Source organism: Heteronotia binoei, chromosome 3 (assembly GCF_032191835.1).
Source record: "Heteronotia binoei isolate CCM8104 ecotype False Entrance Well chromosome 3, APGP_CSIRO_Hbin_v1, whole genome shotgun sequence".
Lineage (NCBI taxonomy): Eukaryota > Metazoa > Chordata > Lepidosauria > Squamata > Gekkonidae > Heteronotia > Heteronotia binoei.
Genome location: NC_083225.1, coordinates 73123875 through 73150394, shown reverse-complemented (window position 1 = coordinate 73150394; position 26520 = coordinate 73123875). Strand labels below are relative to the sequence as shown.

The 26520-nt window shown below is 42.0% G+C and overlaps 1 protein-coding gene across 1 annotated transcript; it reads left to right on the top strand.

The window, feature by feature from the left end:
* On the top strand, positions 1-22248 carry EIF1AX (eukaryotic translation initiation factor 1A X-linked). The gene is made up of 7 exons (XM_060234050.1): positions 1-286; positions 1613-1696; positions 2913-3016; positions 16954-17004; positions 20406-20487; positions 20588-20679; positions 21196-22248. The coding sequence occupies exons 1-7, from the start codon at positions 271-273 to the stop codon at positions 21199-21201; spliced, it is 435 nt and encodes a 144-aa protein (XP_060090033.1). The 5' UTR covers positions 1-270; the 3' UTR covers positions 21202-22248.
* Positions 22249-26520: the final 4272 nt, after the last annotated feature.

The window sequence follows — 26520 nt, the reverse complement described above, 5'->3', positions numbered from 1 at the left end:
GCAGTCCTCCGGCCAGAAGGGATCGCTAGAGGGACTCACCGGCGGCAGGCGGAACTTGACGAGCGAAGTGGATGCCGGGAACGGGACGGCGAGGAGGAGCGTTTCTCCCACTCTCTTTCTTCGCTCGGAGAGGCCGCAGAAGAGCCTTGCGCGAGTGCTGTCGCGAGAAGCGCGTCACCGTCACGTTTGTCCGGCGCGTTCCTCGTCCTTTCCTCCTTTCACCTCAGCCAGGAGCTCCAGAAAGACCGTCTTCCTTTCTTCGCTGCCGTCATGCCCAAGAATAAAGGTGAGGCCTCTCGAGTTCCCTTTAAATCTCCCCCTTCGAGGCTGCGTGGCGCCACCCCCCATCCCCCTAGCTGTGACAGCTGAGGGGGGAGCTACTGCCTCTCCCTTTTCGGCCCAGGGCTCTTTCACGTTTCCGCTTCTTGTGTGAAAGTAGCTGCCCGCACACACGTATCTGCTTGAGCGGGGTCACTTCCCTGCCTTTACTCGTTCAGTGGGGCTTTCTCAGTGGGTTGAGAGAGGCCTAGTATGGAATCCAGACTGTAGCTGTTCTCAAACCTTTTTGAATCCTCTGTGCCTTTCTCACTCCGCATGTTTCCTTTGTGTTTGGCTATGAGGTAGTACAGGTGTATGTAGAACGCCTATTTTGAATCACCATCACCTGCAGATTAAAACAAAACCTTATCAGGTATTAGGTATTCAGGAAGACTTTTCTCTGCCTGAACTTCGGGAAGGGTGCTACTGACTGGGGAAGATGTTCTTCACCTCAGCGGACTAATGATCTGGATCTGCATTAAAAAACCCTTAAGGGTCTTCAGGTATTTTGTGTCCTGTGCCTTGTAATTATGAAGGGTTTGAGTGTTTTTTGTTCAGTTTCAGTTAGTAAATCTCTTACTAACAGTTTGTTAATAGGATTTGATCATTGGATTTTTTCACTTTGTTGGTTTCTGTTGCTTGTGAAAGGACACTTACCTCTTCTCAAACAGTGGAAAAACAGTTCGTTATGGAGAGAGTGCTTGGCTGTACTTTATACCAGTTTTCTTAAAGAACTTTCTACTTGAGATGGTCATGTATGTTTATATTGCGATGTATATTTTATGTGATTAGTCTGAAGCTCTAGGGGTGGGTAACAGCAAACAACTAATTAAATAATTTTAGACTGTTGACTTTTGAAGTGTGTGTTTTCTTACCACATTCACTGAAGGTGAATACTTTCCAGTGTATGATATGCATCAATAGAAATTATGGTGCTAAAAATTATATATCAGCAAAATGGTTGAATCTTTGTCAAAATTTAAGACATTGGTGTTTTGGACGGTGAAATTGACTGTTGCCTGCTGATTACACATCATTAATTCAAATATATATTGACCATTATAGAGATTTTTAAGTCCAAATTTAGAGAATACAACTATATTTTTTCATGTGGGACATTTGTGAATATTTTACAGCATATCTGTAAGCACTGTTGTTATTGACTTAGGAACATAGTTGACTAAGTTGTCAGAAAAACTACACTTGTTTAATATTTTTGCAACCATGCCTCTAATTTTCTCAGTACTGATTTTCATACAAAATGTGGCTAATGTTTGTCACTGTCTCAATTTAGGTAAGGGAGGTAAAAACAGAAGAAGAGGCAAGAATGAGAATGAGTCTGAAAAAAGAGAGCTGGTGTTCAAAGAAGATGGACAAGGTGAGACTGACCATTTTATGTTCTTTCATTTTCTGCATAAAGTTTATCAGGAATTGGATGCTTCTGATTTTCAGTACCTTTTGCTGTTATAATCTTTAGGCAAACTTATTTGTATTTCTTACAGTACAGTTCCATAGACACTCTGATCTGAGCCTGTGGATTTCTGTGTTTCTGTGGGTTTAGGTTGGAGTAACTCCACTAAGAATTAAGGAAACTTTTCCCATAGTTCAATATGAACTAGTTTCCTGCTCTTAAAATGTACATGCAGGTAATTAGAAGCCTGGAAAGTATGCTGGAGAATCAAGGGTCATGAGACTCAAAATATAGCAGTATTTTGAGTCTAATGAACCTTGATTTTTTGATCATGTAGTCTGTTAAGGCCTCTTTGGTTGTGATGGTGCTGCTATGGATACCCTGTTCCATTTTTAATGCTTTTCTATTATTGTTAGACACTTGTTTGATTTTCATATGCCTTGGCTTAGCTGGCTGGGGTTTATTGCTATCGGATGTCCCCGAATTAATTTATTAGATCCAGAAAAACTTACAGAAGTGGGAGGTTGTTTACCCCGTCCTACTGCAGATTCCACACCCACAGTGTTCCGGGGGGCGGAGTCTGCTGATCCTTGCTCCCCAGGAGCAGAAGGTGGGGTAGAATGGCAAGCTATAACATGAGGGTGGGCTATGCTGCCGTGCCACTTAAATTAGGTTCAGAAACTATGATGAGAGTACGTATTTTTAATATGAAGTTATTTCAGTATATATTTTAAAATATTTTAGTATGCTACCTTGATTGTATCTGCAGAGTGGCAGTTAGGTGCATGCTCACAAGGTGCCTTGTTGTTGTTTTATAGGTTGAAGTCATTTGAACAAATTGACTGCTGTTTTTTAAGACTCAGCCTTGTTTCCCTAGTATTCTTTTCTTAGTTATACAGCAGCTTTTGTTCTCTTTGCAAGTGCCCTCTGTAAAGTTCATGAATGGTTTTTGGGTTGCTTAAGCAGTGGATTGAGGAGTCCTTTGATGCTCACTGGGGACATCTGATGCTGGAAACTCAGTTTTGACTTTTTGTATGTGGTATTCATATTAGTAGTCAAATCTTGTTAGTCTAGTTTTAATAGCTCACTACCCTTTACTGGAGAAAAGTATACATTATAGTGGTACATGTATCTCTTCTTGTATACAATTGTCTTGGCTGAATTGGTACATAATTTCTTTCAGAGTATGCCCAAGTAATCAAGATGTTGGGAAATGGCCGACTGGAGGCATTATGTTTTGATGGTGTAAAAAGGTTATGTCATATCAGAGGAAAGTTGAGGAAAAAGGTATGTTCAAGTATGTATTCAACTGTACATGGGTATATAAATCTTAGAGATGCTGTTGGTTATGCACAGGGCTGTTTTTCTGTGGGAATGTGGTGGAATGGAATTCTGGAACCTCTTTGTGGAAACAAAATTCTCAAAAAAGTTTTAAGTTGATGAGAGGCACCCATGTGTTTCTCCTTCATTTCCCTCTTGAGAGTTCTAGCGCCTCTTTTTCCAGAAAAAAAAGCCCTGGTTATGTATATTTTTAACAAAGATTTTAACAACTTGTAAAAGATTGTAGAACAAAGTTTGAGTATAGTGACATCTTTAGGACCAACAAAGTTTTTTTCAAGGTATGAACTTCTGTGTGTATGTACACTTCCTCAGATACAGGGAAATGGTAATTACAGTCCATAAATATAGGTTAGTTTATATGGTTACTGTTTAGGTTCAATTCTGAGGGGAAAACATAATGGAGGAAATATGTCTAAACCATATAAACTAAACTTGTTATTCCTGACTTTGTTCAACATCTTCATTATGTTGCATGCTAATGTACTGCTTACTCGCTGCCTATATGGACTGTATATATTGTATCTGAGGAAATGTGTGTGCACACAAAAGGTCATACCTTGAATAAAACTTTATTGGTCTTAAAAGTGCCACTGGAGTCAAACTTTGTTCTGCTGCTTCAGACCAACATGGCTGCCCACCTGAATCTATCCGGAATGGACTGTGTTTGGCTGACTTGATGAACTGAAAGTTGTTTACATGTGGGCTATGTAGTTTTCTGCTGACAATCTCTAGTGTTTCAGTGAAATAACCTCCAAAGGAAGTTTAGAGTTCTATTAAGGGGCCAAAAGTTAAAAACACCATTATAGACAAAAGTACATGTTTGTTTGTTTGTTTATTTATTTTATTATATTATATTAATATCTTGCCCTCCCCTGTCGGGCTCAGGGCGGCTAACAACAGCCAACTATTTGATAACAATTTAAATTATTAAAATAAAACATTATTAAAATTTTAAAACAATTTTAAATACAATTTCAAATACAATTTCATATGGTGTTCTGTCTTGTTCATTACAAAATTTATTACAAATTATTACAAAAACATATACAAACCTTGTAGGGGCCCAAATGAAGTCTCATAAAATCATCAAAGTGACAAACGCATAAAAAAAGAACCATATATATGAGCATTTTGGTGTCAAATAGTTCAAATTACAACATTCAGCAAGTCTGTTACATTTGTAAGGCAATAAACAATTAATATAGGAATCAAAATGGAATGCTTCAATCTGGAAATGAATGAAACAAAAAATTTTGTTGGGAGGCCACTGATAAGGAAAATTCACTTGTACTTTTAGGGCCTAAATTGGAAGGTATATTGGCAGCATTATTATTTCTAGTATATGTAACTGCTGCTGTTATAAGGCCAGATACATTTGTGACCTCCCAACAAAATTTTTTGTGTCATTCATTTCCAGATTAGAACATTTGATTTTTGGTCCTGTATTAATTGTTTATTGCCTTAAAAGTGTAACAGGCTTTGTTGTATGTTGTAATTTCTACTGTCTGAAGAAGGCATCTGCAGGCCAAAACATGTCAGGTCATATATGGTTCTTTTTTGTGCATTTTCATTTTGATTATTTTATGAGGCTTCATTTGGGCCCATGAAGTTTTTATATGTTTATGTAATAAACACATGTACTTTTGTCTATAATGATTGATGTTTTTAATTTTTGGCCCCTTACTAGAACTCTTAACTTCCTTTGGAAGTTTTTGATTGGTTGGTTTAGTTTTTTCCCCCTTCCCTTTTTGGTTGGTATCAATGAAATGACCCATAGTGTCCTGGCTTGTTGGCATTGCTTGTTCTGGTCCTCACTTCCTTGAGCACACAAGCCTTTCTAATATTATTATGTCATTGCTGTGTCTTTGGCACAGTCCCACATGGTATTGCACAGTCCAACTGCAGAGTAAGACTCTAAAGCTTTCCAGAAGATTCTAAGTGTTCAGAGCTGTTCCTTTCTCCTTTATTTCATGTTGGTATTTCCTGCCCAAATGGGCATGTGATGGAGGTGGGAAGGAACTTCCCCAGTTCTCTCTTGCTGCCATGGAGAGAGGGCGCTCGGCTAAAGTTTTCCTTTGCCTCAAGATCATCTTCGGAAGATTCTCTGGTATAATTTCTCAATCATAGTACTTTTCAAGAAATGCAGAGAATGTGGGGCCAGGTGAACATGTCACTGTCTGCTGAGCCTCAGTGAGGGGCACAACACCATAGCTTGTGACTCTTGTTGCCTGTGTACCCGCAAAGTGCACCATGAAAGGGCTGCTGGACTAAAACCTGCATCATAGGAAAAAGCTCTTGGTGCCTCTCTGGCTGAATCTGAGAAGCAGCCCACACTTCTAGATAAAAGGGCTTGTACACCATCAGTCATATCTGATCTCTTAGCTGCCCCCTTCCCTGATGGGGTCAACTGATAAACAGGCTTTGGCTCCACCTAAAAGTTCAAAGAAAGGTTCAAAACACCTCTGCGTTTTTTATTTGGCACTGTCTATCACCTCAGCATTTTCCAGTGTCATTATCTAAATACCAAGAGGCTTCACCTCCTCAAAGCCAAGGCCTCATCTCTTCCTGATGCTGAGAAGCTTGTCTCCACACTCTTGGAGCTCCCTGTCACCTCAACATCTTCCATCTCCATGGAGGATTGAAGCCGAGCAACTGTCCCATCTGAGAACTTCATCTTCAAGGCGGCCAAATTTACTGGCCACTTCAGATGATAGTGTCTTTGAAGTGCCTGCACCTCCAGGTCAACCACCATCTGCACCTCCAGATCAACAGCCAAAGGGTATTTCATCATCACATGCTTCATTTCAAGGGAAAGTGGCCATCACTCCTTTGGTGCCCACCATGTGATTCATTGCATATGCCTCAGTGAGACCATCAGTCACCTTATTTGTATCAATTCCCCATGATGCTTCCAACCATCAGTTCTGAAAGGCATCCAGCACTTTGAAATTGAAGTGACAGCTTGAGAGCCATGCACCAAGCAGGTTACCTCCTTTAAAGTTGAAAGAGGGTTTGGACTAAGGGTCTGAGGTAAAATCAGAATACCTTCACCAGAGGATGCTATCAGTGATCCATTCCCAGTGTATCTGATGGAGACTCTAAAGTTAGATTGTTCCCATCAGATCTCAAACCATCAAGTCCAATCTTGAAGATGTTGTAATATATCCAACCTGGGTCCCATTGTGTCCCTGATTATCCAGAGGACCCTGGACATAGCTAACAATAGGTAGGCAAAACTGGAATCAGGTCCAGCATCTGCAGAACGGTTCAAAAACTTATACAAAGTCAAGAAAGATGAGAGTTCCTTTTTTAGCATCCTCAAGCTAGTTCACTGATATCAGAAGTTCTAACATCCAGGCAGAGGCCAGCTTTCTATTTGTTGCCTCTGGACAGAGGGCCGCAAGCATGACACTTTGGGCTAGAACATTTATTCATCAGCAACTCTGGACTTTGGAATGGCCCATTTTACAACCGTTATGGGACAGTACCAGATGTTTTTATGGGAAAGGATGTCCCAATATATTGATCTGTTTTCAGTAGACAAAAGGACTCTGGCTAAGGTTCTGCATGCAGAAGGACAAACTCAGCAAACAGCAGCTGAATGCCTTCGTATACTTTTCTGACAGCTGTATCACCATGAGGGATTGTGGAATGGTGTTAAGAAGGCTGTGGTCCTCAGCACTCCCAATGGAGTGTAAGCCGAAACAATCATGAGGAAGTTAGAGTTGGAAGAGTCAAAAATCGGGCTAAAAATTAGAGGAAGGAATATCAGCACTCTTCATTATGGTGATGACCAGGGCCTTTTTTTGTAGAAAAAGCCCAGCAGGAACTCATTTTCATATTAGGCCACACCCCCTGACATCTCCATTGTTTAGCATAAGGCATCAGAAGCTCATTTGCATATTAGGCCACACTGTCTGATGCCAAGCCAGCCGGAACTGTGTTTCTGTGTGTTCCTGCTCAAAAAAAGCCCTGGCAATGACACAACCTTTCTCTTGGAAACTAAAGAAGGCTGGAATATCTGATAAAAAAAAATCAAAGAAGAAAGTGAGAAGTTTGGTCTCTCCCGAAACATCAAAAAGACCTAGATCATGATCGCCAAGAAGAACACAAACATCACAATAACAATTGACAGTGAAGAAACTGAAGAATTCACATTCTTAGTGTTACTGATCAACCAAAGTGGCAAATGCAGTGCAGAAATAAAATGTCAAATTGCGTTGGATCTCACAGCAATGATGAGCATGGATCAAAGAGCAAGAACATCAGCCTAGCAACCAAATGCAGATTAGTTGGTGCTGTTGTGTCCTACCTAGCAATCCATGGCTGCAAAAGTTGGACCATAAAGAAGCAAGACAGGAGGAAAATTAACTCATTTCAGCTGTGGTGCTGGAGAAAGCTCCATATTCCTTGGACAGCAAAGGTGATGAACAAGCAAGTATTGGAGCTCATAAGACCAATCATGCCATTGGAAGGAAAAATCACAAAACTATAACTGACTTTATTTTGGCCATGTCATGCAGAAGAACTCACTAGAAAAAGCAGTTATGTTTGGATTGGGTGGTGGCAAAAGAAAATCAGGCCGTCAAAGAACAGGGTGGCTAGACACCATAGAAGTCAACACTGGCTTGAGCATAGAACTCAAAGAAACAGTACAAGATAGGAAAACATGGCCCATAGAATCACTAGGAGTTGAACAGGATTGAACAATTAACGACAACAGTGGACACAGGACAAAATTTGACAATTTAAACTTTTGAAGGAATGGAACTTTTCTGAGCAAACAAATGTAGTATAAAGTCAGTTTGAGGTAGTTGTTAAGTGTGCAGACTTTAATCTGGGAGAACCAGGTTTGATTCCCCACTTCTCAACATGTATCTGCTGAGTGACCTTGAGTCAGTCACAATTCTTGAAAGAGCTGCTCTCTCAAGAGTAGTTCTTGAAAGAGCTCTTTCAGCCCCACCTACCTCACAGGGTGTCTGTTGTGGGGAGGAAAGGGGAAAGGAGACGGTAGTCCACTCTGAGACTCCAAGTGAAGGGCGAGGTATAAATCCAATTTCCTCTTCTTTCTCTTCCTCTAAGCAAATGGCCAAATCCTTAGCGATAACCTCCCAGTTGTGCTCCTCTTACAAACATGTTTTCTCAGGCTTTCTTATCTGTACCTTTACCAGAAACCTTATAGGTACTAGCCTGTTCAGCAGCAACATCAGCAGTACTATCAACTCTTTGGCTTACAGCATCAGTCAAAGAGACAGCATGGCAAACAGAGAGGAAGACAAACTCTACAGTTCCCTCAGATCCAGTCAAATAGGGGTTGGTCTGTATCCTAACTAACTAGGCCAGGTGCCACACTTTTTGGACAGGCTCTCCTGTTTTTTTTTTTTTGAGGCATAGAGCACAATAACCCAGGACAAATGGGTTACACAGAGTTCCTCAGGTTCTCCTTTAGTTCCTCAAAACTATCCACATGTGCGTCCTCAACCAAATAGTGAAGATTGACTGACTGGGCAACACCAATGCAGACCAGTCCAACACTTGTCCCTTGTCAGATATTTTTACCATTTCTCAAGGATAAAAAATTTAATTCTCTTTGTTAAAGGTACATTTGACAGCCATATTGACCTTTCACATCAATGTGGACAGTTTCACAGTGTTTTCTAAGCCCCAGTCCAAAATATTTGCTTAATCTGTAACTGACAGTTACTCCTTCTCTTCCTCAATGGAGCTTGTCATTAGTATTAACTGAACAAACCATTCAAACCCTTTGCAAACTGATTTCTCTCTGTGTGCAGAGAGAGCAGTGTGCTGTGATTCCCCATTCAACAAGTTCCATAAATATAAGGTGGTCCCAGTCTTAGCTTTCTACCGAAGGTGGTTTCCAAGTTTCACATCTTGGAAGACATAGTCCTACCAGTGTTCTTTTGAGCACCAGTTTCAGCAGCAGAAAAATGTGACATACAACACAAAAAGAAATGTTTTGGAAAGACCAGGACTTGTTTATCTGCTTTGCTGGCTTTAGCAAAGGGAGGACAGTACCTTTTAAAATCCTGTCTAGGCGTGTGGTGTCAACAGTGGAATTAGCATATTTGGCTGATGTAGCATGCCCTCTACCATTGAGAGCTCACCCTACTAGGACCCAAACATTGTTGCCTCCTTTTCACAATGAAGATTCTCTGAATGATATCTGCAGGGCACTACTAGTACTCTCTCAATGTAGATTTGAGGAACAAGACAGCTGTGGGGAGAGCAGTGCTGCAGTCACTTTTTCACTGACAAGCCCACACACCCCTCCTTGCAGGACCAGCAGCAGGGTTTTGTGCTCCCTAGGCACTCAGCCCCTCCCATGCCTTCGAAGTCTGGTTTGGTATTCACTACCTCCCTGAGTGGAGTTCCGAATGCCCCCCTACCGCTCTTGTCCTATGGCAGGGCATTGGGAAAGCAGCAAAGCTGCTCAGCGGACCATCACTCATGGTCACCTCCCTGAGCCACAGAGCAGCAGAACGGGGTGCAGCACCACTGGAATTACTAGAGGGTCTGCTGCCCTGGCTAGCATACCAAGGAGGAGGGCACAATTCCCTGCTTGTCCTACCTGCTTGTGGCTTGGGCTGGCCTCAGCTCCCTGCAGTGTCCACAGACAGGACAGGCACACAAGGTCACTGCACCTGCAGGGTGGGAGGGAAGTTTCTTGACTGCTAGCAGCCAGCCTGAAGGAGTCTCCACCCCAGAGAGAAGAAGGGAAAGGGGAGGGGATGGTCCAAGGGGGAAGCAGCCCAGCTACCCCAGGGAAGGGAGCACCACCATCGCGTCTCTCACCTGACTGGAGGGACATCCCCCAGGCTTCCTTGTCATGTCCCTGTGGCAGCTGCCCCCACCAAGTCTCAAGGTCACAGCTGATTGCTGGATGGAGGAGGGGAGGCAGCATGCAAGAGCCCCCCTGCCCGTCCGTACCCCTCCTCTGGCTCCTTCATAGCAGGAAGAGGAGTGCCCTGCTGGATGGGTGTTGAGGGCTAACCCAAACTGCCATGCCTTGGTCCATGCTGACTGCAATCACTGTCAGGAAGGCCTGATCCTCCTCCTGCTGCTCCTTCTTCTGCTGCCACCAGTTTCTTTCCGGGAGCCACAGCCCTGGCTTTTCACAAGGGCTGCCGCCACCACTGCCTGCCCGCTCAGAAAGTGGTATTGGGAAGGGGGAGGAGCACCCACTGACTACCCTTGTGGTGCCGGTATGCCCTAGGCAGCTGCCTGTTTGGCCTACTCAGACATGCTGACACTGCTTCCTTGATAAGTAGGCTTGCTGCTCTCCCATGTGGGACTGCACAGAAACTACAGTGGTGAAAACAGTTGCACTTACCTGTAATGATTGTTCAAGTGATGCTCTATTTAGGCATACATATCTCTCTCTTTTCTTTACTGTGGGCTGCTCATTCCAAGGCCTGTCGTTTTCCAAACCAGAGAAAGGAGGAATGCTCTTCCTGCTTCCATCACATGCTCATTTGGGCAGGAAGTGCTGACTCCAGGTGGAGGGGAGGGGGAGTGCTCCAAATGCTTCACATCTCCTGGAAAGCTTTAGAATCTTATTCTGGGCAGCTGGCTTGCTCAGTATCATGTGTACCTCCACAGAAGACCACTCAGTGAGAAACAGTTACAGGTAAGCACAACCCTGTTTTCTGTAATCGGTGTTTCCTTCCAGGGCTGTGGAGTCTAAATGCTTGATTAACTTATTATAAATTTATGTTTTTGCCTGAACTTTGCTCATGGCTTTCCTGAAGCTTCTATTATTAATTTGCAAGTTAGAACATCTGTGGTCTCTTCTGTCTCTTCGATTTGCTCTTAAATTTTTCATTCTGTGCTCGAGATTATGCCAGTTTCTTCAGTAAATGTTGTTAAGATCTGCTGACAAGATTTCCATGTGCCCTTCTTTGGCCCTTTTCCTTCCATTTCAAACTGACTCTCCTTCTCTCCACCTTCAATCCAGGATTGATTACCTTAATTAGCTGACTTTGCCTCCGTCTCATTTATCATTCTCCCCCCCCCTCTCATACTCAGTCAATTTCTGTCTGGCTGGTATCATGTTTTCAAGAACACTTCTTCTTAACATTATCCCTTAATAGTCTTTCCAGTATATTGTAACTACTCTTAAAAGGTTAAAAATAACCTTTGCATTTGATCAAATCAAGACATGCTTTCACTTTTTCCTTGACACATACATGGATTTGACACTGATAATCATCTTCTTCTTGGGCTTCCATGATCCTTGCCCTTTTTGTTGTACTTTTCTTCCTTGTTTTACCTTTTCTGCTTCCTTTGGACCACCCTTTGTCTCTATTGCTATACCTTGTAAGAACATAAGAGAAGACATGTTAGATCAGGCCAATGGCCCATCCAGCCCAACACTGTGTATTACACAGTGGCCAAATACACACACACACATATACTGTCGCTAATAGCAACTGATGGACCTCTGCTCCATATTTTTGTCCAATCCCCTCTTAAAGCTGGCTATGCTTGTAGCCGCCACCGCCTCCTGTGGCAGTGAATTCCATATGTTAATCACCCTTTGGGTGAAGAAGTACTACCTTTTATCCGTTTTAACCTGACTGCTCAGCAATTTCATGCCCACGAGTTCTTGTATTGTGAGAAAGGGAGAAAAGTACTTCTTTCTCTACGTTCTCCATCCCATGCATAATCTTGTAAACCTCTATTGTCACCCCGCAGTCAACGTTTCTCCAAGCTAAAGAGCGCCAAGCGTTTTAACCTTTCATCATAGGGAAAGTGTTCCAACCCTTTAATCATTCTAGTTGCCCTTTTCTGGACTTTTTCCAATGCTATAATATCCTTTTTGAGGTGCGGTGACCAGAATTGCACACAGTACTCCAAATGAGACCGCACCATTGATTTATACAGGGACATTATGATACTGGCTGATTTGTTTTCAATTCACTTCCCAATAATTCCCAGCATGCCGTTGGCCTTTTTTTATTGCAATCGCACACTGTCTTGACATTTTCGGTGAGTTATCTACCACGACCCCAAGATCTCTCCCTTGGTCAGTCTCTGCCAGTTCACAACCCATCAACTTGTATTTGTAGCTGGGATTCTTGGCCTCAATGTGCATTACTTTGCACTTGGCCACCGTGAATCTCATCTGCCACGTTGATGCCCACTCACCCAGCCTCAACAGATCCTTTTGGAGTGCCTCACAATCCTCTCTGGTTCTCACCACCCTGAACAATTTAGTGTCATCTGCAAACTTGGCCACTTCACTGCTTACTCCCAACTCCAAATCGTTAATGAACAAGTTAAAGAGCATGGGACCCAGTACTGAGCCCTCTGGCACCCCACTGCTTACCATCCTCCACTGTGAAGACTGCCCATTTATACTCACTCTCTGTTTCCTATTAATTAGCCAGTTTTTGATCCACAAGAGGACCTGTCCTTTTATTCCATGACTCTCAAGCTTACTAAGGAGCCTTTGATGAGGAACTTATCAAAAGCTTTCTGGAAGTCAAGTAAACAACATCTATTGGGTCCCCTTTGTCCACATGTTTGTTCACCCCCTCAAAGAACTGTAACAGGTTAGTGAGGTTCTGTAACAGGTTCCCTTACAGAACTCATGCTGAGTCTTCCTCAGTAACTTGTGTTCATCAGTGTGCCTACTCATTCTGTCCTTGATAATGCTTTCTACCAACTTTCCTGGTATTGAAGTCAGACTGACTGTCCTGTAATTTCCCAGATCTCCTCTGGAACCCTTTTTAATGATGGGGGTGACATTTGCTACCTTCCAGTCCTCAGGAACGGAGGCAGATTTCAATGAAAGATTACATATTTTTGTCAGATCCACACGTTCAACTTTGAGTTCTTTCAGAATTCTTGGATGTATGTCATCCAGGCCTGGTGACTTATTAGTTTTTAATTCGCTAATCAGTTGTAGGACCTCCTCTCTTGTCACTTCAATCTGACTCAGGTCTTTCAACACTCTTCCAAAATTAGCGGTTCTGGAGTGGGCAAACACTTCTCATCTTCCACAGTGTAGACGGAGGCAAAAAATGCATTCCACTTCTCAGCCATTACCCTATCCTCCTTCAGTAATCCTTTTACCCCTTGGTCATCCAGGGGCCCCATTGCCTCCCAGGCTGGTTTTCTGCTTCTAATATATTTGAAGAAATTTTTATTTTTGGTCTTTATGTTTTTTGCAATATGCTCCTCATAGTCCCTTTTTGCCTGCCTGATCACAGTCTTGCATTTGATTTGCCACAGCCTGTGTTCCCTTTTATTAATCTCACTTGGACTAGCTTTCCACCGCTTTAAGGAATCCTTCTTACCTTTTACAGCTTCCATTACTTTGTTTGTTAACCATGCAGGCCTTTTCTTATACCTGTTTGTGCCTTTCCTAACTTGTGGTATATATTTTATCTGAGCTTCCAGGATTATAGTTTTAAATAGCCTCCAAGCTTCCCCAAGAGTTTTGACTGTATTTACCTTTCCTTTCAGTTTCTTCTTCACATGTTTACTCATCTCAGAGAATTTACCCCTTTTAAAGTTAAACGTGGTTGTGCTGGTCTTTTGGGCAACTCTCTATTTATACGAATGACGAAATCAATAACGTTATGGTCACTGCTCCCAAGCGGTGCAGTCACTTTTACATCTCTCACCAAGTCTTGGGCATTACTTAGAACCAAATCCAGGATTGCCCCACCCCTGGTAGGTTCTGTGACCATCTGCTCCATTGCCACAGTCGTTGAGGGTATCTAGAAACTCAATCTCTTTCTCTTGACCTGAACACATATTGACCCAGTCAATCTATGGGTAGTTAAAATCATCTAATACGACACAGTTTTTATGTTTACCCGCTATCTTTAATCCTTCCATCTTATTATAATCGTCCTCTATCTTTTGATTTGGTGGGCGATAACAAACTCCCATAGTTAAATTTCCTTTTGGGCCCTCTATTTTGACCCAAAGCATTTCTAGAAGGGAATCTTATTCTCTGACTTCAGTCTTATTGGACTGTATACCCTCTCTGACATACAGAGCCACCCCACCTCCAACCCTTCCCTCCCTATCTTTCCGATATAACTTATATCCAGGAATCATCGTGTCCCACAGAGTCTCCTCATTCCACCAAGTTTCTGAAATTCCCAAGTTTCCACCAAGTTTCTGAAATTCTATGTTTTCCTCCAACACTAAACATTCCAACTCACCAATTTTACTTCAAACACTTCTAGCATTTGTATACAAACTTCTATAATTTCCCAGGCAAGTTAGGCCCGCAATCTTCTTCCTGCTGCCTCAGGACTCTGGCAGACAGTCCATACTGTTTGTCACCATCTCAGTGGACAACTCTGATCCATTACCCAGTAGAAAAGTAACAGCCAACCCTTTATCTCTTTGAGATGAGTCCTCCCGAACCAGAGACATTTCATCTCCTGTCAGCTTTCTCCCAAGATTTAGTTTAAAAACTGCTCTGCCACTTTTTTTGTTTTTAATCGCCAGCAGCCTGGTTCCATCTAGGGACAAGTGGAGACAGTCCCTTTTGTACAGCTCCCGCTTGTTCCAGAAAGCATCCCAGTGCCTAGCAAACTTAAACCCTTCCTCCCTACACCATCGTCTCATCCACACATTGAGACTTTAATTTGTGCCTGTCTCTCCAGCCCTGCACGTGGAACAGGTAGCACTTCTGAGAAGGCTACCTTGGAGGTCCTGGCCTTAAGTCTCCTGCCTAGCAGCCTAAATTTTTCCTCCAGGACCTCATGACTGCATTCCCCACATCGTTGGTGCCAAATTGCACCACGACCACTGGCTCCTCCCCAGCACCGTCTGTCAGCCTATCTGCAACACGTGTAATGTCTGCTACCTTCGCACCAGGCAGACAAGTTACCATACGGTCAATACGTGGTTTTGCCACCCAGCTGTCTACTTGCCTAAGGATTGAATCACCAACTACCAAGACCCACCCCCTCTCCCTGCCCAGGGATTGTTCCTTGGCGCAAAAGGATACCTGCTCACCAACTGAACAAGAGGTCCCTTTTGAGGGCGCATTCCCCTTATCCTCAGCATGGTGCCCAGTTCCCTCTCGACTCTCATGCTCCCTGGCAGCAACGGGGCTGCCATGTTCAGAGTGGGGCTCATCTAATACATCCCCAAGAGTCTTCTCCAAGTGCCTAACTGATTGTCTCCGCTTCTCCAGGTCAGTCACCTTGGCCCCAAGGGTACGAACTCGTTCCCTGAAGACCAGGGGCTCCTTGCATCGAGCACACCCCCAAGACTTCTGTCCTATGGGCAGATAGTCATACATGTGACACTCAGTGCAAAATACTGGAAAGCCCCCACCCCCCTGCTGGCATTCTACCTTCATGATAGCTTTTTTAAAATACACAGTCCCCTTTTAAATCCTGTTTGTTTATGTGGCTCTCCTTCTGGAGGGTCTACGTACCTTATAGGGAACACAAGGAAAATCGGGATCTGGGTTCCTGGTCCTTACAAGCCCCCAGGCTAAGAGTCACAGGCCAAGGGCCCTTTAGCTCTCATTCTTCGGCTCACGCCAAAGGCTCGCACCTCTGGCGAGGCGCAGCTTAATAATGTAGCTTAATTACTGCTTCCTGTTTAAATTTTCTGCGGTGGTTCACAGTTGCTACTGCTGCTACTGATAAGATTTTGAAATTCCCTAATGATCTTATTTGCTCTCACACTTATAATTTCTGCAAAGCAATTAACTATTTCTGGGATAGTCCTCATCAAAAAACAGAGGAAAACAGTTCCTCTTTTACTCTATACCCCAACCCAAGATTCACTTCAAGAACATTTTCCCCAAATCAGGTGGCCCTGTTTGGGCAAAAATGTGAGCTATAAATTTAGTAAATAGTGTTATTGTACCTTATCTTCTGATTCTTCCCTAAGTCATCCCAGCCATTAATTTTAAATTAATGACTTCTTTTTTTCCCACCCCGTATTCATTTTGCAGGAAAGTCTAGTAAATGATGTCAGTGTCTTCACCCCCAAATCTGACTGGCACATCTTTTTCTTCTATACATCACATTCTCTTCAGCTACCATTCCCTCTGATGGCTGCAATCTAGCATTGTGGGCAGACTTGCACTACAGCAAGGAGATGTGTCCTCATTGCCTTGCAATAGCAATGCAAGAAGAGGTGATCCAGATTATATTGAATCCCAAATACTATGCCTAGTTGCTCTTTATGGGTTGTTTGTTCAAGCATGCATGAGGAACATTTACACACGTAGGGCGTTTTCGCACTCACGTTCAGCCGGCGCGACCCCCCTCTTCACCGCGCAGGATCTGCGCGGATTTCACACTAAATCCCGCGGAGCAGCCTTTTGCGCCGGAAACTCCCGGCGCAAAAGCCGCTCAAACGTAAACCGCCAAAAAGCAGTTTCCTTTTGCGCGGCTTTTGTGATGGGAGTTTCCAGCTCTTCTGGCTGCTCCGCGGCATTTAGTGCGAAATCCGCGCAGATCCTGCGCGGTGAAGAGGGGGGTCGCGCCGGCTGAACGTGAGTGCGAAAACGCCCATAGTGATAAGAACTGCTTGTGAATTAAGCTCTAAGCATTCTTCAGTGGCTTGATACATAGTGTGACCTCACACTCTAGTTCAGCACCTGAGAGGTGTCCTTGATTGAAACTATCCAGTCCAGTTGTATTACTTCCATGAATATGAAACTTTTTGTTAACCATAATCAACCTTACAGATTATTTCAACTGTTCAGTACTGAGACCAACCAGCCTTGACATAGAGGAAGGGGTCAGAAATAAATGTAACACATTTTGTTAACTTTCAGCAAAATGTTGTGCTTTTCTTAATGTTAATTTTTTAATTAAAAATGCGAAAGATCTTGTAAGAATTCTTCAATTTCTTGCTTTGTTTTTTAGGTTTGGATAAATACATCAGATATCATATTGGTGGGTTTAAGAGACTACCAGGTAACAATTCTTTGCTTTGTTTGGTTTATGTAACTGAATTCTAAAGCACTGATGTGAGTCAATAAAGTATCTTTTTTATAGAGAAAGTATGACTATGACAATTCCAAAATAACCTTGCATTTTGGTATAAATACATTTTATATACTCCCCATTTCAAAATGATGTATTGAGGAGAAGAGACATAGATTAGCTAATTGTGTGGAGTTGTATTTAAAGGCTAAATCACACCCAGTTCAAAGCAAATAATGAAATACTTGGATCAAAGAGAGTCTGTGGCTTTCACTGAATGAGGCTAGTAATATTGGCCAAGATCTTGCTTACTAGAACCCAGCTCTACTGCCTGCATATAGGAAAAAGTAGATTTGGATTCAGTAAATGGTTGTGGAGCATGAAAATATGAGGATAGTTTGTATTGAAGCCTTTCTATCAGTGACCCATGTTGGCTCCCCCTCACCTTTTCTTTGTTCACTTGTGAGACACTGTTCAACTTCATGCCAGGTGTTGGTATGGGCAGAAGGGGATGGAGTATGTAGGAGAGGTCTGTAGGACCACTGAAAAGATAGATCCAGTAGCACAGGCCCATCCCTTGGCAACATTGCTTACAGTGTTTGTGACAGGTTGAGGCTGGGGAAAGAAGGAAAGTCAACATGCTTGATTTCTGTGAGCTTATCCTAGAGTAACTGTTTAGTATTACACTGTAATTTTAAAATGGTAAACTATCAGAATATGACATGATGAGCTTACTTGGTATTAATGTAGTATTTGAGTGTTTAAAAAGCTTTATGGAAATTATCATGGTTGTTACTACCACCATGTACAGTAGGTGAGTATTGTATTTTTTCATCATATATTGTGGCAGATGGGGGAGGACAGGAGTGAGGTTGGGTGTGCATGCGTATGAGAGAGAAGCCTGGCTCACTGCCAAGGTGGAGGGGGGAGGGAAGGGGAAGTTAGGACCTGCGAGATTGGCCATTCCCTCAGCTGTGCCCACCCACTGTCAAATACTCGTGCCAATGGCAAGCAGGTGAGGGGAGTCATGTGCCCTTCCCGCGAGCCATATACAAATGGAAAACATAGTGCAGGAGTCTGCAATCAGGGAAACCAGGCAAAATGTGTGTACTGGAATGAGCAGACAAGTCTCGGCATGCTATCAAATCCCACAGGGAAGTCCTTCCCGGCATGGACACAGAGTCTCGCCCTGATACTCCCCACTGCTTGAGGGGAACCCCTCCCCTGGTGGCAGCAGGACACAGAGTGCAAGGCATCAGCCAGTTGCCCATTGCATTGTCCCCCCCCTGCACTCTCCTCTGCTGTGTGCCATGGAACGAGGTTGGGAAGGACCCTCCGGCTCCCCTGTCCAGCCTCTCGTGGAGGTGGCTCATAGTTACCCCCCCCCCCAAAGAAACAAGCGAGTCATCCCTCCAAGACATTCCCTCGGGGACCCCACGGACAGAGTGGTAGAGGGGAGAGGGAGGGGCACAGGGAGTGTGCAGCAGATGCCAAGAAGGAAAGACAAAGTAGGGCACAGCTCAGACTTCATTGTGCTGGAACCGAGTGCAATGGTATCGCAGGTACAATGTGGACAGTCTCGCAGGGGGCAGGGCTCCACTCAGAGAGGCAGACAGGAACAGCTGACCGAGTGGGGGGGGGTTGGAGCGCCACATACAGAAGCCTCTGTGTTGAATTCCCACCTGCAAAACAAAGACAGAGATCAAGAGCACCTGAAGGGGTGGCAGCTGGAGCAGGAGGCTGTGTTTCAGCTGGGGACTCTCTCAAAGGGACTGAACCCACCTCCCCACAGGCATCTGAGGCAGAGGACAGACCAAGAGAAGGGGGTTGGCAGCGGAGGGGGGGGCAGCCGCCCCCTGCCTGAGCCTGCTGCCTGGTCCAAGTGCCGGAGACACTGTCGCACCACCCAGCCTTGAGCGAGGGGAGGAGGAGGAGATTGGGGGTGCACAGTCCTGCTTACCCAGCCATGGGTGACCGTTCTTGTACACTAAGCATCTGAAGACTGGGTGTCTGTTGAGTCCTGGATATGAGATCGGTTAGCCCCAGGGGAGAGACCTTGTTCTCCTCCTCTCAAGTCAAAGAGCTCTCCCTATACTGTCTAAGCGCCCTTGTTGTGCAGTGTCCACCATCAAAGTGCCTTGGCCCTCTTAAGTCTGCGCATCAGGGAGCTTCCCGGCAGAGTCCCATGCTGTGTGCCATACCCTACCTAAAGAGTTGTGCAGGCTGGAAGGCTTTGTGTGGGGGGGCTGTGATTGGATGCTGCAGAGGGGGCTCGTCCCACCAAGGGCTTGCAGGGATTGATGTGCCATTTAGTCGGATCCCAAAGGGCTTTCGAGGCTGCGTTGAGAGCAGCAAACTTTGTTTTCGGGATTCATGGGTCTCTGGGATATGTCTGCATTATCATCGTAACTTTATGCCTCTTGTGGGGGGCATTCCCCCGTTGAAAGATCTTAGGGAGCTAATGGTGGCCATGCCCCTGGGGCTGCCCCCTTGTATGCCGGAGTAGCAGCGTGTGCCCCAGTTCCTCCGCTGGCTGGGCATGGCGCCACTATGCCAGCAACCACAGTGGGCTCTGAGGCGGGCATAGAGTGGTGTATGTCCCATTTGCACCAACAGGGAGGGAGTTAGAATGGCACAACTCACATTTCTGCCGGTGTAGTGGTTAGTTTGCTCCCAAAGCACTTTCAGCCCCCCCCCCTTAGGATTGTGTTGTTAATAATGCAGATTGTAGTACAAAACTATCAGTGTTCAAGTTTTTAGAAGTGTAACCCTGACCTGGTTGGCCCAGGCTAGTCTAGTCTCATCAGATCTCAGAAGTTAACCTGGGTGGACCCTGGTTAGTACCATTGTTCCCTCTGAGTTAGTGTGAGCTAGCTCACATTTTTTAGTCTCCAGCTCACACATTTTTGCACTGGTCAGGAAGGATTGCCCCAGAGCAAACTAATTTATGCAGTAGCCAAATTGCTTGCTCATAACTTTAATGCTAGTAGCTCAAAAAGTAGAATTTTTGCTCACAAGCTTAGAGGGAACATTGGATTGGGACACCACCAAGGAATTCCATGATTGCTGTATAGAGGCAGGCAATGGCTAACCACCTCTGTTCTTCTCATGTCTTGAGAGGGTTGTCATAAGGCACTTTCTACCACCAGAGATGCCAGTTGGTTGCAACAAACAGTGCTTTTACTTATTGTGGTACTTTATAGTCAAGATATAAAATCTTGCCAGTGAAAACACATATCACAATGAAGTGCAAAATGCCTGCTTGTCCAAAGTATGACAGTAGTTATTAATCTTTAAGTGGCAAAGCTTTATGAAGAAGCTCTTTTTTGTTACTTAATGTTACTTTTTAATGTCAGTTATTTGTTTTTTAATGTTACAATTTTTTTTTTAAGGATAACAAGGCTGATGTTATTCTAAAATACAATGCAGATGAAGCCAGAAGTCTGAAGGCATATGGAGAACTTCCAGAGCATGGTGAGAATTTCTCAACCACAAATCAGAAGGCTTTGGGAACAAAGGGGGGAAAATTCCAGTGGAATTTCTACTGTGTGCTCACTATCATTCTCTTACTTAGCCAAAATTAATGAAACGGACACATTTGGACCTGGTGACGATGATGAAATCCAGTTTGATGATATTGGAGATGATGATGAAGATATCGATGATGTAAGTAGTTGTACTGGGAAGTATTCAGCTATTTGTATGATGATTCTAGGAAAGTGTGCTAAAACCTTGAAATTTCTAATCTTAAAGCTGTGCAGATTGCTAGTTGCTTAGTAGTTTATTCAGAGGTATTCCAGTGTTCATTCAGATGGATACAAATCTGTTACCTTGCATTGGAGTTATGCCTTTTATGCTGCACTTTTGGATCCCTAAAATTTAATATTGTTGAACTTGCCAAACCATGTAGATAGTAATACTTTTTCAGATGTAGAAATGGAAGCTAACCAAAATGTCTTCAATTGCAAACCAAGTTAAGTTAATTATTTCTATATCATTAATTGCAGTGAGAGAGAATTGCACATGTCCTACAAAGGCAGTTTTTATAACATGGGAAAAGTAGTTCAGGTGGCCAAAAATCAAATCAGTTGTGCATTTAATTACTTTATGTAATACTGATTATCTGAGCTTAAATTAAGATTCATCGTCATGATGATATAATTATATCCCTTTTTCTTACAGATCTAAATGGAACTGGGAAGTATACATTCCAACTTTCCACCTCAAGAATTAGTTTGTTTCAAGTCCCTATCCTTAAGAAGACTGAAACTGCATAACATTTGTAGTTACAGGAAACCCATCTATTGCCCAATGTTTAAGTATTTATATTTCTTTAAGAAACAGATAATGTTGGACTTGCAAATGAAATATTACAGCTATTTTTCTCTCTACCAATTAGACTTTTACATCTGAGTGTAAATATACTTACTATGACTCCCATGTTTGCTTCATCTGTTTTTGCCACTAAATTTCACTAAACCTGTGTTCTCAAATAAAAAAAAATTGATTGCCCTTTAATTATCATGTATTTTGATTAAATACCCAGTTCAGGTTAGTGTTGCATCTGCCAGTGCAGTGTCATTTCCTATTATCCCTTAAACTTGAAGTCAACTTGTAAGATTTTGATAATAGTAAAGGGCAGGGGTCTTCATTAAAGTTCATAATGCCTGGATATGCTTTTTAAGTTTAGGTGCATGTTACTTTTATACTGGTTTTGATATTAAATTTCCTCTCTTCCACAGATAAACTTGCCATAGTGGAGAGAGAATAAATTTTAAAAATTATGTATGTTTGAACTGCTATTATGTATTTGGTAGTGGTAATGCTGAAGTTAAACACTGGGTGGCACCAAATTTAAGTTATTCATTGATTTGGAAAACTTGCACTGTTCTCTTGTAATTAAACATTTTGAAAGGTTAGGGTTGCCCTGGCAAGAATAAATGCTGAACAGTTATGTTGATACAAACTTAGAATATTTTTACATTACAAAAATCTTATGTTAAAGAGTAAAGTTTTATTTTGAACTTAAAATTCCACAAATTATAAGGTACAACTGGAGAGACTTTTCGTACAGTCTGATTTGGAGTATTTAAGACGTTAATATGAAGTTTTAAAAATCTCTATCACTGATTAACAAGCAGATCAACTAAAAGAATGCGCTTTTCCAGCTTGAGTGGGAGTGGTGCACCTGAAAAGTTCAATAAAGACTAACATAGTCATATAAATATTTACAAATTCTGGACTTGCTTTGTGACTCCTTAGTGTTTTATATTGCAGTCTTGATATTTTCAAAGGGAATTAAATTGCTATTACATAACACATTTGGTATAATACTTTTCACATTAATACTGTCAGTTCTTTAAATTTATTGTGCTTCTAGTGGAAACTGTTTCAGCATGAACGTGTACTTAGCTATGTTTGGTTACCATACTGTGAAATTAATCTCCTTTAATGTTGAATTCTAAAGGTGGAAATCCGATGGCAGTTGAATCCCCAATATTGCTTTTCTGATAAGTATTGAAATAATTTTAATTGTGACATTTCTGAGAGATGGATGGAAAAGCGAGTGTGTGCATGTTTGGAAAGTTATATCTTAGGTATATGAATTTTATTCATAATCTGATAGAACTGTTTAGGAGAGGGCAATTGTTTGGAACTCATGATAGGTTAAATAAGCTATGTAGCACCATTACAATAAAAATACTTTGGAAACATGGTAGGACCTTGAAAGAGAGGCAGTATCAGGATTCTTATCAATAAGTAGTGTTTTTGTATTAGACAATACAAGGAATTATCTGAGTTCTGCACTGCTTCACTGGTCCACCTCTGGCCCAAATTCATTTAACTTGTTGGTATCTCTCCAGTGTTTTCCTGCTTGAAATTCTTTTTGACTGTAGAGGTGTCAGGAGCTGAATTTGGGACTTTACACATACAAATAATTTGCTCTTCTATGAATAATTACTTACACTAAATTAACCTTCCAATTATGTGTGGCTGTAATCCAGATGAATGATTTCTAGACAGTTACAATACCTTTACACCTGTATAAAGATTATGTATCCAGCTTTTCCTCCAAGAGATTTGCTAAGGGCAGCACGTATGTTAACACATTTTATCTTCAGAACATTTGGTAGTTTGGGCTGAAAGTATGTGTCTGTTTATGTTTGTCATAGCTGAGCATGGATATCTCCCATCCAAGATCAGTTTTCCATTGATTCTCAAACTATAGCGGTGCGTAATTCCTGTCAAATAGGTTATTTTTAAAAAGGCTTCAGTTTTGTTACAGACTGGCATCTTTTGAAGCAGAGACCATCCAGTTTGCACTTTATCATTCTGCGGATACAGGAAGCTGCCTTATACTGAATCAGACCCTTGGTCCATCACTGTCACTAGTATCTACTCAGACTAGCAGCTGTTTTCCAGGGTCTCAGGCAGAGGTCTTTCCAATCACCTCACTTACTGCCTGGTCCTTTTAACTGGAGATGCTGGGGGTTGAACCTGGGACCTTCTGCATGCTATGCAAATGCTCTACCACTGAGTGATGGCCTTTCATTATACTTGTTCTTTGAAAAGACTGGATTTATACCCTGCCCTCAACTACCTGAAGGAGTCTCAGAACAGTTTGCAATCTCCTTTCCTTTCCCTTCCCCACAACAGACACCCTGTGAGGTAGGTGGAGCTGAGAGACCGCTAACAGAAACTACTATTGAGAAAATGACTCTTGACAGAGTTATGACTTACCCAAGGTCACTCCAGCAGTTGCAGGTGAAGGAGTGGGGAATCAAGCATGGTTCTCCCAGATAAGAGTCCCTGCATGTAAGCGCTGCTACACCACACTAGCTCTCAAAAGAGTTTTCAACTAAACTTTAGGAAGGTTTGAATGGTTCCTCAGTGGAACAGGCTTCCTTGGGAGGTAGTGGGCTTTCCTTCTTTGAAGGATTTCAAACAGAGGCTAGATGGCCGTCTGACAGCAATGCTGATTCTATGAAATTATGAGTACCAGAATGAAAAAACCACAGTTCAAACAAAGGCTAATCCAATACAGAACCATGTAGCACCACAATAATCAGAACTATTTATGCAATATTAAATATCACTAATATAATTTATTTGAGACAGGTCTAACTGGGGATGTGAGGGGAAATATTTGTGACTTTCCGGCATGCAGAGGATTGGACCTAGATGACCTTGGAGGTCCCGTCCAACTATGATTCTATGAATTTTCATGAGTGGACTTCAAAATGTTGCTTGTGAAAATTAGGGAAACATGCTCACTATAATTCTAAGGATGATTGCTGGGCAAGTGAATGTATTTTATATACCATCTTTCTTCCCAATGGAGACCTAAGGTGCTTACATAATTCTATCCTCCATTTTATCTTCCCAACAACCTGTTAGATAGGTTAGGCTGAGAGTGTGTGACTGGCCCAAGGTTGTTCCATAAGCTTCAGCAGCGGAGTGGGGATATGAACCCAGCTATCCCAGATCCTCATCTGATATTCTAACCATACTCCATGCCGAATTCACCCCCTCCCCAAGCCCAGCTAGGATAATTGATCACAAAGGAAAACAGGTGTACAAACTAGAATTCTGGTATAATTTGTCACACTTAGGTCATTCTAAGAAAAGTATAATCACAGGTTATTTTAGCAGTATTTTTGTATTAGGTGTAACATGAATCAGTTTGGAGTTGAAATTAATGAGACTACATTTAAATTTTATTGCAGTGAAGTCTACGTCCTTTTTTTTCTTGAGAAAGTGCCCATTCTATACAGATGTGGTTGTGGAGTTACTGTTTAACTGCACCAAATCCACTTCTGATAAACACTTCGTTAGTGCAGCTTGTGTATTCTTTCCCATTGAACCCTGACCATTCGCAGTATGCTTAACAGTTACTAGAAGTGGGAGGTATATGCAGAATTTTAAAATAAGGATTATCATTTTTAGCTGATTTAATCCCTTAATTATTGTCAGTTAAATCCCTCTGTCCTGTTTTAGGATATTAATTTTTTGGGGGGAAATGAGAACTGGAAAGATGACAAAAACTCAACAGTTTAGAATCTAGTTGGTCATTAATTTATGTAATCAAGCTAATATTTGACGTGGGCTCAGCCTTCTGATGAAACTGCTTATAATGATTATAAATGTCATATTTCTACATATTTAGTTGCAAAATACAAATTCTGAATGCAAAAATTTGAAATCTTTATAAAATTAACTATCTGTTCTACCACTTTTAGATATAGTTAATCAAAACTGTGTCTAACAGCACTTCCGATAGCATTAAGCTCTGACCTGGATAGTTCAGGCTATCCTGATCTTGTCATATCTCAGAAGCTTGGATGGGATACTTCCAGGGTTGTGATGCAGAGGCAGGCAGTGGAAAACCACCTCTGAACATCTGCCTTGAATACCTCAGGGGGTTACAATAAGCATTATAATTTCATGTACCTCTTCTAGGCTTTGACCTGTGATCAATACACAGGAGACAAAGGTGACAATGTGAGATTTTTCAGTTAATTGTAAAATGCTCATTTCTCTTCCTAATACTAGCCTGGATAAGAGAAATGGGGCTGGTGGTTGTGGAATAAAAATGAATTGTTGGGCTTCCAACAGGTGATTTGCTGGATAAGGTATTTTGGAACCAAGAAATATTTACACTTATAAACAGACTAGGAGTTTTGAGAAGAACAGTTAATAAATCAAAATATTGCAGTGTATATTTTGCATAATCTGTATTAATTATATTTAATAGGAAAATCTGTAAACTTTGCTTATTAGAGTAGATATCTCTTTCTTGTGGATATTGGACATAATATATACAAGCTCTTGCTGTAGAAAAACTGGTAATTATGCTTTCCTGAATAGTTAGATGATTTCTTAAAACATGTTTTCCTAACCATATCTTTAGAACTAGAAAAAACTATATGCAGTGTTGCTGGTTCATTTGTTTATGCTTCTATTAGTGCTGAAATTACTTGATATCCCTTTGAAAACTTAAGATGCTAACAGAAATACTGTAATGTACTTATGCAAAAACAGAAATACTAGTGTATTTATGCAAAAGCATTGGAATGTCTTTCTGTCTTGTACAGTTTTTCAATTGCTTCAGGGCACACATCTTGTTTTCATAGCAGGATATTATTCTTACTGCCCTAGATAATGCTTAAGCAGTGTCATATCTTGTCACAGCATGATGACTTGGAAAGGTTATCATCCTGTAAAGGTTTCTCACTACTGCAATGAAAGTTTTGACTAATCCCAAAGTCTATTGCAACAAACTGGTTATGTGCCTAGTCTTAAAAGACACAGAAAAAATACCATTGTATATAGCAGTTAACATGCATTATTGGGCTGAAAAATTAATAGGAAAAAAATCTATGCTTTTACCTTTTTTTACTCCTTAGGGTTCATTTACAATATGAACTGTGTAAGATTTTCATAAAGACTTACTGAGTCTGCATTGGATCACAGCAAAACCCATACAATACCAATCAAAGTAACACT